Below are 14,815 nucleotides of genomic sequence, written 5' to 3' on the forward strand. Positions count from 1 at the left end.
TTCTAACAACTATCAGTAAGTAAATTTCAGTTTTATATATGAAGATAGGAACAAAAAAGTGCACCTGTTTACATCAGGAAAACCCCAGGTAACTGAAGAATCACAGCGGCCCAGTCTGGAGCTCTAGTTTTCCCCCTTGCATATTGGCAAATCTAGTCCTGCCCAGTTCATGTAGATGTATACATATAAACAACATATTTGCAATGTGTTTCCCACAAAAATCCAACCATATTGGGTTTCTAAATAAATAACAAATGATTTGAGAATTTTTTTTGCTGTGGTACTAATTTGAAATGGATTTTTTCCCAGCATGTGGATATAGCCGCCTTGCTGATTAAGTACAATACCTGTGTAAATGCAACAGATAAATGGGCATTTACACCATTGCATGAAGCAGCCCAAAAAGGAAGGACGCAGCTCTGTGCTTTGCTTCTAGCTCATGGTGCGGATCCAACAATGAAGAACCAAGAAGGCCAAACGCCTCTGGACCTAGCCACGGTAAGCTCCTTTTGAAAAGTTTGTGGTTGAAGGCTGGTAGACAAGTAGACATCAAGAGAAAGATCTGCCCTTAAAATGTTTCTTGTTCTTGTTTTCAGGCTGATGATATTCGAGCTCTTCTGATTGATGCAATGCCTCCAGAAGCCCTGCCAACCTGCTTTAAGCCTCAAGCTACTGTAGTTAGTGCCTCAATCATTTCACCAGCATCTACTCCCTCTTGTCTTTCTGCTGCCAGCAGCATTGATAATCTTGCAGGACCTCTTGCAGAACTTGCAGTGGGAGGGGCATCCAATGCTGGAGATGGTGCAGCAGGAACAGAGAGGAAGGAAGGAGAAGGTAACTTTTGTTGAATGTGTGAAGACAATACTGTAATTTCTGTTGTGCCTGTGTTTTGATTATCTCCTTCAGCACATTATGCAGGTATGAACTATGTAACATTTGAAAGAGCTGCATACAGTCAACCCTCTGCATCCTCAAAGGTTCCTTTCCCAGAAACCTCACAGATGCCGAAACCTACAGATAACAAAATCCATGAGTCTTGGCCCCCACCTGACTTCTGGATGTGACTGAAAAGCATTTCCAGTTGCATCCAGGAAGTCAGGTGGGGCCCTCCACCATGGGTTTGGATCCCGTGGTGAGTCAAATCTGTGGTTTCTGAATCTGTGAATGAAAAGTGCCCGCCTGTATTCCTAGGCTTAACCAGAAATGAATGAAATTCCCATTTTGATCACTATTCTTGACTGTTAATGAATTTTTTTTCCTGCCTTGGGATTCTAAACCAATGAAAGGTTTATATATTTACTAGTTGTATATAGTGCTGGGACCAGGGTTGGGTGGGAGGGGGCTCAGGCCAAGTTGAATTCTGGGCCGCCCCCAGCACTTGCATTTTCACACAATCACTGTTTCTCGTGCTCATCCACTTTGTGCAGCAATCTCTGGTATTTCTCTCTCTCAGTACTCCACCGGGGAAAGCTTCCTCCAGCATTGCTCCTATACTGAGGCAGGAAAATGGAAAGGATAAAAGCAACTATTTTAGCTCTCCACTACCACTGAGGGCAAGGCACTCTCCAGCATCACTCCTCTTCCTTCCCCCTGACCAAGGATGGGTTGGAAACAGGAGCAATTGGAGTATGCCTCCTTCATAACATTTTGGGTGCCCCCTCCCTCAGCATCACCAAATAGCCTCTTCTCCCACCATCCCCATCCTTGAATGGGCTTTGTCAGAGACCCCTGAGCCTCTGAGAAAGCTGTTATGGAAAGAGAAGATAGTAATGATGCAAGTTTCTCTATTGAGCTACTCGTGCAGCCACTGCCTGCATTGGAGGGCTTCATGTCTAGGTTGGTTGGACTCCTGGGGCATCTGTGGGCCCTCACCTGGCTCACTTCTGACCCCACTCCTACTTGAATACAAAGCTTGATTGGCATACCTTTATGGGAATGCAAGGTAAACTTGTTTCTTAAATTCTGCAATGTTTGTTCTAAGATAGTGGTTGTCAAACTTAGGGAGAATTTTACTCCCTAAGTAAGACTTTGCGGAGGAGGGGCTAGGGCAGCAACACTATCCCTAGGATTGTGTAGCTAACAAGGCTGCAAGGGGGCTATTTTTACTTACTGAGGACTGCTGGCAGCTGCAGGAGTTGTGGGGAGCCCCGAGCATCCTTCCTCAGGGCTCCCTGATGCTTAGAATGTTGAGAAAAATTGGGAGCTAAGCACTTCCTGGTTGCTTGGCAACCAGTTTTTCTTAATGTTCTAACATTCTACGTCAACATTCTAAGCATCTTATGTCTGAATACACATGCATAGAGTTGAGCTCTAAGTTTCTCAGAATTGCATTGCTTGTTATATTTTATTTGTTTAAATATAATGAGTTTTGATGAAAGTCAAAGAGTGCAAGTATTTATGTGGGAGGTATAGCAGGAAGTACTTCTTCATGATAAGAGCTGATGAAGTTGACACTTGATAGGTGGTTTAGTGTGTACTGGATGCCTCCTGGGAGAATATGTTGATATGTTCCTTTTTATTGTAGTTGTTGGTCTTGACATGAACATCAGCCAGTTCCTGAAAAGTCTGGGTCTGGAACATCTTCGAGATATCTTTGAAACTGAACAGGTCAGACTCTGTTCATTCCTTCTCAGTTTTGTGCTTATAGTATGTGTGGAGTAGTAGGACACACTGGCTAGTATCTGAAGAACTTTGTAAGTAGTTTGCTATGTTCAAGGGAGCTTTCGTTTCTCAACATGCTATGTTGCAAATGTCTTTTCAAACTGAGGAAGCATTCAAAAGCCCCACATGCAATGTTGCAAATGGCTTTTCAAACTGAGGAAGCATTCAGAAGTAGATAGTAATAGAGCCTGGGGGCCTAGGAATTGAAAACTGTGGCTCTTTGGATCCCGGCATTGTGACCTGGTCACATGACTGGAATTGGGTAAATGTTCACTTGAGTGGCACTAATTTTAGGGGGCCCTGTGCCCCTAAGCACTAACACATGCACGTTTGTGTGTGTCAGTTATACACATACCGCTTTTGCCCATAACCCAAACAGGAGTTAGAGGGGAGTTCTCCTGTGCACCTCCATTGCTACAATAAAACTACAAAGAACAACTCTGATTGCTGCAGCTTCTTGGCCACTCTGAAAGTAATGCCTGGTTAACTGGGCAATGAGAAAGGTGCAGCAGCTGCAGTGATTCAGCCTCTTCCTTCCCATGTATTGTGTTAAAATTCTCAGATGCCACAGCCCCTGACATTGCACAGGGATACAGCAGAGTATCTGGGTAATTTTAAAATGGTGTCCAGGAAAGAGGACAGACCATTGCAGCTGCTCTTTCACCACCACCACCCCCTAGTCTGGTAAGTCAATGGGGACACTTACCGAAAGATGGGGGAGTACAGTGGGCTTGTCTCTAAAGCTAGACAGGATGTGGTCAGTCAGAGGTTTGGGCCCTTGACACTTGCCTAACCTGGCCTCACCTATGACATAGTCTCTGCGCTCACTCTTTTGAGATGTAATACAAGTTTAGAGGTTCTATGGTAGGGAACAGTAATGCATAAACAGAATGTTGTTGTTGTTAACAACAACTTTATTTTTACCCCGTCTTTCGCCCCGGAGGGACGCAAGGCTGCTTACAACAAAGGTTAAAACAAATAAAAAACATAACTTAAAAACAGATAAATCAAGATAGATAAAAGCATATTAACAACAGATAAAACAGAGAAAAAAAACAGAGAAAAGCGTATTAACATCTTAAAAACAGTAGTCAAATTAGGAAAGCATGCAAAAATTTTTGCAGAATTTAAAATCCTTACTCATTTCTAGAAAGTCACAATAATGAGTGAAATATTTGTTGGTCAGTTTCAGGAAATCCTCTTCGATGATAAGTTCATCTTTCTGACCAGTGTTTTGATTACTTATGTGTAACTTGTGGCTTGGTTGTGTTTTGTTTTATTGTCTGTTTGTTCACAGCCCATATTTCAGAAAGTGACTTGGGCCAGGTGAAATCTTAAATGACCCTCAGATTCCCCCTCCCCAAAAAAAGGTGTCTTGGGACAAAACTAAATTATCCTCTGTTTTCACCTGTAATCTCTGACCTTAAAAATGTGTTTTCATATCAAATTGTTTTTAAAAATATGAGCTGCCATGAATGCAGTAAATGAACAGTTCAGGGATTTTTTTAAGTTAACCTTTATCTTAGGGTGGCTTGAACCCAGTCATGTAGAGACTGATTTGTTGAAGTATCAATACCTGTACTTTAATTGTCATCAATACCTGTACTTTAATTGTCATATCCAAAAGGCATGAGTAGTTTACTGTCAATGAGTGTTCAATATTTAAGTAAAAAAGACAAAATACCTCAGATCTAAATGTTGACGGGGTGTGTGTGTGTGTGAAAGAGAAGATAAGAGGATGAATTTCATCAGCCTGCCTATTAGTCTATTTAAAACACCTTTCTGTTTACTTCCAAGGCTCAAGGAAGCTAACATCTATTTTTGTTGTGTCTCTGGAATTCAGATTACTTTGGATGTACTGGCAGACATGGGACATGAAGAGCTGAAAGAAATTGGTATAAATGCCTATGGACATCGTCATAAATTAATAAAAGGTGTAGAGAGACTTCTAGGTGGACAGCAAGGTGAGTCTCTCAAGGCATCCTGTGTTAAAATCAGTTCTGAAGTTTAGCTCAAACAATTATAGAAATCTTTCAGGGTAGGCCTGAGGAAATGAATTATTTAGGTAACATAAATAAACGTTCTGGTAAATGTCAGGTAAATAAACGTTGGGTAAATAAATGTTAGGTAAACGTTCTGTTTAGTTTGACATATTTTTTATAACTGCCCCTATCTAAAAACCTGAGGATATAGTACAAAAATTTCTCCTAGTGGGTTTGCTGGAAATAAAGAAGAACATAAGCAAAGTTTTAAAAAATAACAAGAATGTTATCTCTGCATCCATTGTGCATGGATTGTAACCTGACTTGCTTGAGTCAGGTTGCACCTTGTGTGAAAGGAAGTTCTCTTCAATAGTCCTATCCTTTTCCCCCAGACTTTTATGTGGGCTGGAGGACCCTTCAGAAAAGTGGTATGGTGGAGTTCAGGGGAGTTTTAGGGGGAGGACAGAATTACCGATAGCTGAAATTTGGGCAGAGGCAGTTTCTATTAGATACTTCATTGAACCTACTCCTCCCACTCCATCCCAATCTAACCCTCCAACTGCAGAGTCTGTACCCCATTATATAATCGGTACATTACATAACTGGGACATTTGTCCCTTCCTATGAACCCCAAACCCAAGGAGCCACCATTCCAGACTATTTCTCAGGCTCATTTTCTTTAATCATGGTTAAAGAGGAGCTGCTATTCTGCTATACCAGGTCTCTAAACAAAGAGAGTAATCAAGAACTAAGAATATGAATTTGCTCTTGAACTTGCTGTAAATTGTAATGCATAGTGATAATGGCAACATTGCATCACCACAGAGATTTGGGGAGTGGCAGCAAGATGCAGGTATCTTGTGGTCTTGTGTACTCCCTGAGGCATCTGTTGGGCCACTGTGGGATACAGGAAGCTGGACTAGATGGACCCTGGGTCTGATCCTTCAGGGCTCTTTGTTCTTATGATCATGTTCTGTCTGTGTGCAGATGTAATTTCTTGTGTATATTCCCTTTTCAGGCACCAATCCCTATTTGACCTTTCACTGTGTAAATCAGGGAACCATTCTTATAGACCTTGCTCCTGATGACAAGGAATATCAGTCTGTGGAAGAAGAGGTAATTATTATCTATAAGCACTTGGGACTGACTCATGACCTGGATATTTCAAAATCTTTAGGGTGCTTTCACACCAGGCGCCTGAAATTTGATGCACATGCACTCTGCCTTGATTCCTAGATAGAACTTCTGGTAGCTTGTGATAGTTAGTCAAATGATAGTCAGGTTCTTCTCCCACCCCAGAGGATAAGCTTGAACTAGAAGAAAAGAGCATATGCTATAACTGTAATGGAAAGACATCAATTTGTTTATTGCTTTATGGGAGAGATAGCAAGGCACGTGTAATTATGTAGCATACAAAGACACTAAATAAAAGCAAAAGCGACAAAGTAACCACCACTGAATCTTCAAAATAATAAATGTCAATCAAATTACATGATACTGCATAACCAAATGATAGTGTTTTGCAAAAGCTCACCTAAACTCCTGCCCAGTACTTAAAGCCAAATTATGCTAGATCCGTTTCAGGCTGCAATCCCAAATGCATCCCCTAGAAACAATTTCCACTCAATTACAATGAGATCTCCATGGCCAGCCCATGACCTCTTGACACCTGAGGTGTCATGCCAAATTCTGCCCTCCTTTACCCAATTACCATCAGCCTCTGCTCCTCCTATTCTCTTGTGTTCTAGCTCAACACTCGGCTCTCTTCCATGTTTCCTTTTCTAGTCCAGGGAGTAGAAGTAGGAGGAGGAGCAGTGGTGGTAAATTAGTGATGAGCACCCCCACCAATCTGCTACCTGAGGCAAGCATTCCAGTTGACTTTATGGAAGGGCTGGCCTTAGAGATTCAGCCTTGGGCAATCTAATCTAACTGCATTAGAAGTGCTGTTCAAGAAGAAACAGTTAGCTTAGTTTTCCACTCAAGGCATGCTAATTTGTGCCTACTCATAGCTAGGCCGAAAAATCCTCTAAATTAATTATCCTTTTTTGGATCATGGACCCCTTTGAGAAGCTGATTGACCCCCTCCTCCGAAAATTTCACATAAAACATATACCGTTCTGAAATATTTGTGCCCAGGTTATAGAACCCCTGTATCCTGCACATGCAACTCCAGATTAAGAACACCTTCTCAAAAAACAACTGGCATGAATAGGGTTCTGGTTTACTGTTCTGCTCAGGAAACAACTCGCCTTTAAAACTTTACTTAATGTTGACCCTAACATGCCCAGGGTCTTTCCAGAACCATAGCAAAACACCCTTTCAAAATGTGGAACAGGAAGTATCTTTCCTAATAAATGCAAGTATTCCATCACAGAGGAACCTAAGCTATATGTAAAATAGGATATTGTAGAGGGGAAGTTTGTTTACTTCCTCTTTATGCATTTGAACCAGATTTGGACTGGGGGAATTTCCATTGATTGGCAGAGCACAGCTATGCTTCTAATTGCACCTTGCGTTCTTCTGATTTTAGTATACCAGTGTCTTAGGTTAATCATTATGTGTCTGTCTTGGTAGCTTACATAATTTTTCTGTGTAGCCCTAAACTATGACATGTTTCATACTTACTGTTTCTCACTATCTGGAGATCAAGCAGACATGTCTCTTCTCAGTTACTGTGTTTGCTCCAAAGATGAATGCTGCGGTTTAATGCTTTTTCTTTCCAATGCACTTAAAACACCACTTGAAGCCTGTGTTGGGAGTACGAACCAGTTTGGGAAGACAGGAAGAGGAAACAGCAGGCAGGAAAAGGGCGCCTCCATTTTCTCAATCTTAGTCACCCCCAGCATGGTGCTTCTTCTTTTAAAAGCCTTGTCTGGCTACACTTATGTGCATTTTCATGTACTTTGACTCTTAGACAACAATAATTGAGGGCATTTATATGATGACTACATTCTGTGGATGTTTAAAATGTAGAGTCCTGTGTCAGCCCTGAAATACAGCAGAGAGGTAGAATTGTACAAGTGTGGAGTTCCTTATTTGTCAAACTCAGTGTTTCATCCGTACTCCTCCAAATAAATGTCCATGAATTCTCATCAGACTTCCCACTATCAGTTTTCCCTTTAAACCATTCCTGCCTAAAGTTGCATATAATAATAATAATAATAATAATAATAATAATAATAATAATAACTTTATTTTTACCCCGCCTTTCTCCCCGAAGGGACTCAGGGATATATAAACAACAGGGATCAAATGTGTACACCTGTGGGCTGGGCAGAAATGGGTTAATTTTGTTGAGCGTAGGCAGTAGATTGTCAGCAATGAAGGCATTCTTCCATCTCCCCTGCATCCACCCACCTAGTGATGAAATGAGAATGTGAGCAATGATTCTTGATTAGTATGCTGCTAAGGCAAAGCATGAAAAACATTTTTTTTTCCTGCTCCTTACCAAATTATACTGGACCTATTTTATCACCTACATCCTGCAGCTCCTTCCATTGTGCCTACAAACGAGTCACAGTACAATTCAAAATGAGCATGCATTCAGTATTTCTGGAACATCATATTCTGGGCATTTTACTCTATACTGTATAACTGTTTTACAGATGCAGAGTACCATCAGGGAACACAGAGATGGTGGCAATGCTGGGGGCATTTTCAATCGGTACAATGTCATCAGGGTAAGTTTCAAGGACTCTGCAAGTCTAGGTATAAGCAATTACCAATTTTGTTGATAAAGGAATTTCTGCCAGTGACAGTGGTGAGGGCATCCCCTCTTATAGTCCTCCTTGATGTCAAACTGGCTGCTTAGGGCAGGCCTGGGAATCACACTGGTGGGCATGCTTTCCTTGTGTCTTCTTAAGTTTGACGTACTTAAGCACTCTGGACAAAACAATCTTGGGAATGGATGGAGTGTAGTAGTAGTAGTAGTAGTAGTAGTAGTAGTAGTAACTTTATTGTCATTGTGCTACAATGACAATAAAGATGAGACTGAGCTCAGTTTTCATTTTAACAATGAAGTGTTTTTGCCCATTTTCATTTGAACAGCAAGACCTGCATTATTTTTGTAATACTGATTATTTTTAGACTTGGTGGGGGTGGATAAAGGACCAGTATGAGTAGGTAGACTGTTCAAATCATTGCTGGCATACTTCCCAGTTCTGGAGCTTCATAAGCAATAGTACCTTTGCTCCTGCAGACCTATGTCATGAAGCCAGCATAATAATGCTCATCCCCTAAATTGGAAAGGGAACGAGTGTCCAAATTGCAGCTGCCTTTATGGCCTTCCGTGAAAAAGAGCTGCAGCACCACTCCACTTGTACCTTATGCTTTTTCAGATTGGGCAAAGTGCTGCAGCTGCCTTTTAAGTCTGGCCAAAGATAGTTGCAGTGCTGAAGAGGTGTCCTATGGCCCAAGGGGCAAATGAGCAGACAAGTGACTCCTTGTAGCTTTGAATAATAGTGAACGAGCTTGAACCTTATTCATACAACAGTCTACCATTGAGCACTGTCAGGAGAGAGTTAAGCATCCCTAAGTTCCACTGAAGTCAGTTCAAAAAAATCTTTGAAAATGCCACTGCTTATCTTAAATTCTCACAGGAGTTTGGTGTTTTTGAATTTTGATTAGTGGGTAATTTTTTTTATAGATTCAAAAGGTTGTGAATAAGAAGCTGAGGGAGAGATTCTGTCATAGGCAGAAAGAAGTCTCAGAGGAAAACCATAACCATCACAATGAACGCATGTTGTTTCATGGTAAGGAAGTAGACTTGCCCTCTGAATTTTAGTGACTTATTACAATGTACCAGTATGTGTATTTTTGTTTGCTTTTTACTGTCTATTTGGGATACGTAATCACTAGGATGATTTTGCATTCTAACTTTACATTTATGGTCTGGGCATAATGTTTATTTTCCCAATTTCTCCACGTGAAGAGAAATAGGCAGTCAAGAAAAAATGGTGAGAAGTGTGCCCTGACACTGGAGCCCCAGGTTGGATAGGGAGTGTGCCGTCTGTTCTGGAGAGCTGCTATTGCTCAGTAGGGACCGGAGTGTAAGAGAACATCTTCACAGATGTTGAAGAGAGTCAGCATTGTTTTCCATACATAGAGGTACTGCTGGTGTACAGGGATTTTCATATGCCTCTGACAGGCCCTACCAGTGAGGGGGCTTGGTTGAGCATTAAAACAGGCCTTGCAATGGCCATCTTTCTGTGGTGCAGATGGAGGGGGAGCAGTATACAAAAGGGAACCTTCCTTCTGTAGAAAATTTTTGTGCAGGCAAACTCAAAGTCTTTCCAGTCCTGGCAGCTTGTCCAACTACATACTTAATATACATTCATAGATTTGCCAATAAGTGGTGGAGCTATCTGGTCCCAGAGAGTCACTCTTCCTGTGCGTTGGCTCTATTTTTCTGTACATTCAAAAGATTTAGGATGGGAGTGGTGAATATGATATTTTAAGGGGTGACTGGAAATCATAAGCATCATAAATAATATGTGCAAACCTGCTGAATTCCCGCCTCTTGCTCATGTATACATTGCGTTCAGTTGGTTGAACCTAAATATCCATATTTGGATAAGGGGGGGAATTTCTGTACTGTATGTAAAAGAATTGTGTTCTGTTCTGTTCTAGGGTCTCCTTTTATTAATGCTATTATTCACAAAGGATTTGATGAAAGGCATGCATACATTGGAGGAATGTTTGGAGCTGGAATTTACTTTGCAGAGAATTCCTCAAAAAGTAACCAGTATGTGTATGGAATTGGGGGAGGCACAGGCTGCCCCACACACAAAGACAGGTCCTGCTATATATGCCACAGGTGGGTATCTGGTGAGCTGTTACTTCACAGGTAGAAAGTTGTCTTTTTTGGAGGAGTAGATGGATGGGAGAAAAGATGATGGTTGAGTGTCAAAGATGAAAAGGGGAAGACATGCAACCAACTGCGTCAATCCTCTGACTTGGGGGAATGGAAGCACTAGACTAGTACGTTTCCACATATTAGAAAAGCAGAATTGTGTGAAAGCCATCCATAAGGGGCTGATGATTTCTGCTGACCAGACAAAGCTCTTAAAGGCAAGCTTTCAGCGTCACTTACATTTGACAATATGCAAGTAGCCAAGACTAGAATAGTTGGTCATAGACACCAAGTTTCGCTCCTTCCTCTCTTGGGCAGTGATTGATCCTGTCACGGGAAGAATCTGACCTTTCTGCAGGTTAGCTATGCCCCATACAAGGTCTGAACAAATACTTGTATATTTTTTTATAACAAATAAAGGTGACTTTTTATTACTTGATTAAAAACTGGAAATTCACAATCAGTAGCTTGCAAAATGTTTGGCCTCCATTGATTCCGGATAGTCTTGTGCTATATCAGATGACTTTGTTCGTCGTTTCCTTCTCCCCTTCTATTAGGCAAATGCTTTTTTGTCGTGTGACGCTGGGAAAATCCTTCTTACAGTTTAGCACCATGAAAATGGCTCATGCCCCTCCTGGACATCACTCTGTAATCGGCAGGCCGAGTGTAAATGGACTTGCATATGCTGAGTATGTCATCTATAGAGGAGAACAGGTATGGCACGCTTCTTTCTGCATTGGTGGACCCAAATTGACATTGCCAATTAATTGGTGTATGCTGCCTCTGAATTAGTAAATGCAAGGCTGCTCCATCCAAACTTGATTGCTGCAGGTTCCATCAGTGTTAACACTGCTATTTCCTGTCACAAATTATAGAGTAAGTCTTTCTGTCATCTTCCAAGAGTTTATAATCTGCTTTTCTATATGAGGATACTCAAAGCAGCTACAACTTGTATGTTTCTTAAACATCCATGTAAATTCAATCAGGGCTCAATCATGGTTCCCAGATGTGCACATGGGTGTTCATGTACATGTATATGTTATCATTTACTTAGCAAACTAGAAATGGAAGGAGGGAAGCAATGTAAAAGGAAACTGAAATGCACCGTCTTTCTATTTTTTAGTGTGTTTCAATGTAATAAATGACACTTTTTACATGCAGCATAATTGTTTTTAATTTGAATTTATCTGCTTATTCTTAGGCTTACCCTGAGTACCTGATTACATACCAAATTGTGAAGCCAGATACACCCTCACAGACAGCGACAGCTGCTGAGCAGAAGACCTAGTAAATACCGATTGGGGGAAGCAAATTATGTGACTTAAATAACTTATGGACTGGATGGATGACATGAGTTTTGAAACACCAACATTGTATAAAATTCTTGTCACCCTGGAACTAAGCTTATATGTGTTTTATAAAGCATTGCTCTATAAACAAATATGAGTAACTGATTTGTACTCACTAGCTACTGTTCCTTTTAAGGAAATGTTTACAAAGGTTTGCCTTTTAACAACATATCTCAGGCTCATTTTCCCTGCAGTTGCCATGTTTGTAAAAACATCATTGCTTCAATCAGGATGTTTGGGAACATTATTTAACAAGCAGGGCTATGCCACGACCACACACACACACACACACACACAAATTATATGTATAAAAAATATACATTATGTTGCCATTGCTTTGGTTCTGTGATGTGCATAGCTTGCATTGAATCCATGCTGCCTTCTCAGCATTCAGACTTTGTTTTGTTTTTAAAGGTCCTTAGTTGGCTATTTATTTTACTTTTTGTTTTGTATTACTAACATGAGCCAGGCCCTTCTTGAAGATATTTTTGCACAAAGTCAAGTTGACTAAAATCAATTAACAATGCAATAGGAATTTCTTATCCAAGAAGGCATTAGAGATCTAGTTATTTGGTCTGGGATTCTTTTTGCACTTTTAATGAACTCCTTTTTTAAATGTTGCTAGAAGTATAATTTTAGGGTAGAAACCTATCCCTGTTTAGTTCCTCTTCTACCAAGAGGAGTCCAAACTAGAGTTCATGTAGCAGCCTCATAAAAAGCCACCTCTGTGCTTCAAACACCTCTGCTTTTTCCTGGCTAAAATACCATTGTTAAACACTCTCGGCTAAGTAGGATGCAAAGGATAAATATTTGCAAAGTTTAAATAAAACACAAGAGACACTTTGATAGGATAGGTCAATCTGCCATTGGCAGAAGTGGACATAATGTTTTTTTTCTGAAATGAGAGATCAGGAGTGAGCCTCACTCCTAGACAATCCCTCACCAGCTCACCATCACAGGGACAAGTGAGCAAGAGCATGAGAGGTCCTGTGGTGGTTTTGGACTCTCTTCTGTCGGACCTCTCCCCATGCAGGGAAGCCTACTCCCAATGACCCTGGGTAGAGCCCCCAGGAAAAATGGATCTTTTCCACAAAGGAAGGTTTAAGACATGTCTCATAAGCTATTGAGTCACTTCAACCAGAATAATTATTTTTATATTATATTGCATACATGTTGTCATATGGGGTATCAGCCACAGCCTACTCAGCTAGCATGCAAATATATTTTCTCCCATACAAAATGGGTTTTAAATGCATGTTGGCCAAGGAGTGCATTTGCATTCATCTTATCCCAGAAGGCAGCTAGTCACTTCCTCTCCATTAATTCCCACCCACCCCCACATCTAATTTGAAGAAGCTTCTCTAGGAATTGTCTACTAGGGTGCTTAGTACAACAGTAAAAGCTAAAAATTTTCCAAGAGAAGCTATTTTACAATGCAATAGCTTTAGGAAAGAAAAAGGAAGACGCTGAAAATAAATTAGTAATAGAGATTTATAACTAGGATATATGTAATGGAGAGAGTTTGCAGTCTTGCTAGAAATATAACCTTGTGAAATCTTCAGTCTGAGAGGGTCAACAGCCAAAGACAGTTGGGTTGCACAAATTACAGTTCTTTCATTAATACTTTTCATTCATTGACAGTAAAAATACCAGACCACTGTTGCATTTGTTTTACAAAATATACTGGCATCTGCGTGGAAACAGAGGGGAGGAAATGTTATCGCCTGACGCCACAAGCACAAAAGCAAAGTCCAAAACCTTCCTGGAACAATGTCTTCTGCTGAGAATAATCTCATAGACCTCGCCATTTGTCAGGCTCAAAATTTGATTCAGGCTAATTAAATGATTTTTCATCTGCTTAGAGACTGGACAAAATAAGGTGGGACAACTGTGAACCTTTTTGCTTTTGTTCATGACTGCTTGGTCTGGTTAGGTTCGTTGGCTTAACTTACAGAACTTTGAAGGCCAAATATTAACTGAGATCGCTTTTCCTCTAAAGAAAAGCTGAAATTCAGAAGGGCTTTCTGGTTAGAATTCTGCTGAACATTCTCCTAGGGATTTCTGTTTTAAGTGCAGCTGGGGGGGGATGTGCCAACTGCGGAAGAATTGCAAATAGATGTGAAAGTCTGTGTTCCTGCCAGCTTCATGTAGATGTTAATTGGAACCCAGCTGTTCTTCATAGTGAGGCCAAATGGCTGACATGGATGTGGAAATTCAGTGTTTCCCTCTCTAAGGAGAGAGAACAGTTGGTGCTGTGGTTGTCTCTTGCCTCCAACGTGCTAGTTGAACTAATGGATGTTTTAGATTTCATCTTCAGCCCTAAACTCCCAGGATCTCAAACTGTGGCCCTGATCTTTTAAACTGCCAGTGTTTTTGTACCTGATGTTTTGTGCAGAGTAAAAGGTGCTGTACGAATTGGAACTCCCATTTGCAGTGGCTTTTGTCTTGTAATAATGTGATTATGTTCAAGGCTTTCCTGGTCAGACCCTGAAAAAAATGCATGGATGTTTTGTCTGCTCAAGTTCTTCAAAGATCCTAAATGCCTCCTGTAGGTGGTCTTGAAAAATAAAATGTAAATCTTGCGTTCACTGCCCTTCAGAGTAACACAGTAGCCACTTTTCTCTGATAGAAGATTTGCCTCCAGGTTTATATAGGAAGAAGTCTCATTGTCATTGTAATTTATTAGAACCTTTCACTTTTTATCTGGGGAGAGAACTGGATAAAAACGTAGGGCACATCTCTCCTGAGTGTGGTGCCAAGAGGCATGGTCTTTCAATAAAAATAGTATCTTTGCTATTCAGTGGGGAAACCATTTTAATGGAGTCTTTAAAACCATTTTAAAGACTAGATGTTCAAGGAGATGTTGCATTCACAAAAACCTGGTACAGCTCAGGTTGTTCTTATCCCACAGTGAAAGCGAGGGGCGGTGGTGCCTGAGATTCCAAGGCTTGTGCTGAGCTGAGATTTCTTCC

The 14,815-nt window shown here is 40.8% G+C and overlaps 1 protein-coding gene across 1 annotated transcript in view; it reads left to right on the forward strand.

The window, feature by feature from the left end:
* The window catches only part of TNKS (tankyrase), a 92,914-nt gene extending 80,979 nt beyond the window's left edge, over positions 1-11,935 (forward strand). The window contains exons 18-27 of the mRNA XM_066613574.1: positions 310-498; positions 597-834; positions 2,525-2,607; positions 4,505-4,625; positions 5,662-5,759; positions 8,249-8,323; positions 9,289-9,394; positions 10,272-10,458; positions 11,052-11,208; positions 11,696-11,935. Coding sequence (XP_066469671.1) covers positions 310-498; positions 597-834; positions 2,525-2,607; positions 4,505-4,625; positions 5,662-5,759; positions 8,249-8,323; positions 9,289-9,394; positions 10,272-10,458; positions 11,052-11,208; positions 11,696-11,782 — 1,341 coding nt within the window. The 3' untranslated portion in view covers positions 11,783-11,935. The remainder of the gene's footprint in view (positions 1-309; positions 499-596; positions 835-2,524; positions 2,608-4,504; positions 4,626-5,661; positions 5,760-8,248; positions 8,324-9,288; positions 9,395-10,271; positions 10,459-11,051; positions 11,209-11,695) is intronic.
* The last annotated feature ends 2,880 nt before the right edge of the window (positions 11,936-14,815 follow it).

The sequence above is a fragment of the Tiliqua scincoides genome, chromosome 2, assembly GCF_035046505.1.
Source record: "Tiliqua scincoides isolate rTilSci1 chromosome 2, rTilSci1.hap2, whole genome shotgun sequence".
Taxonomy (NCBI): Eukaryota; Metazoa; Chordata; class Lepidosauria; order Squamata; family Scincidae; genus Tiliqua; species Tiliqua scincoides.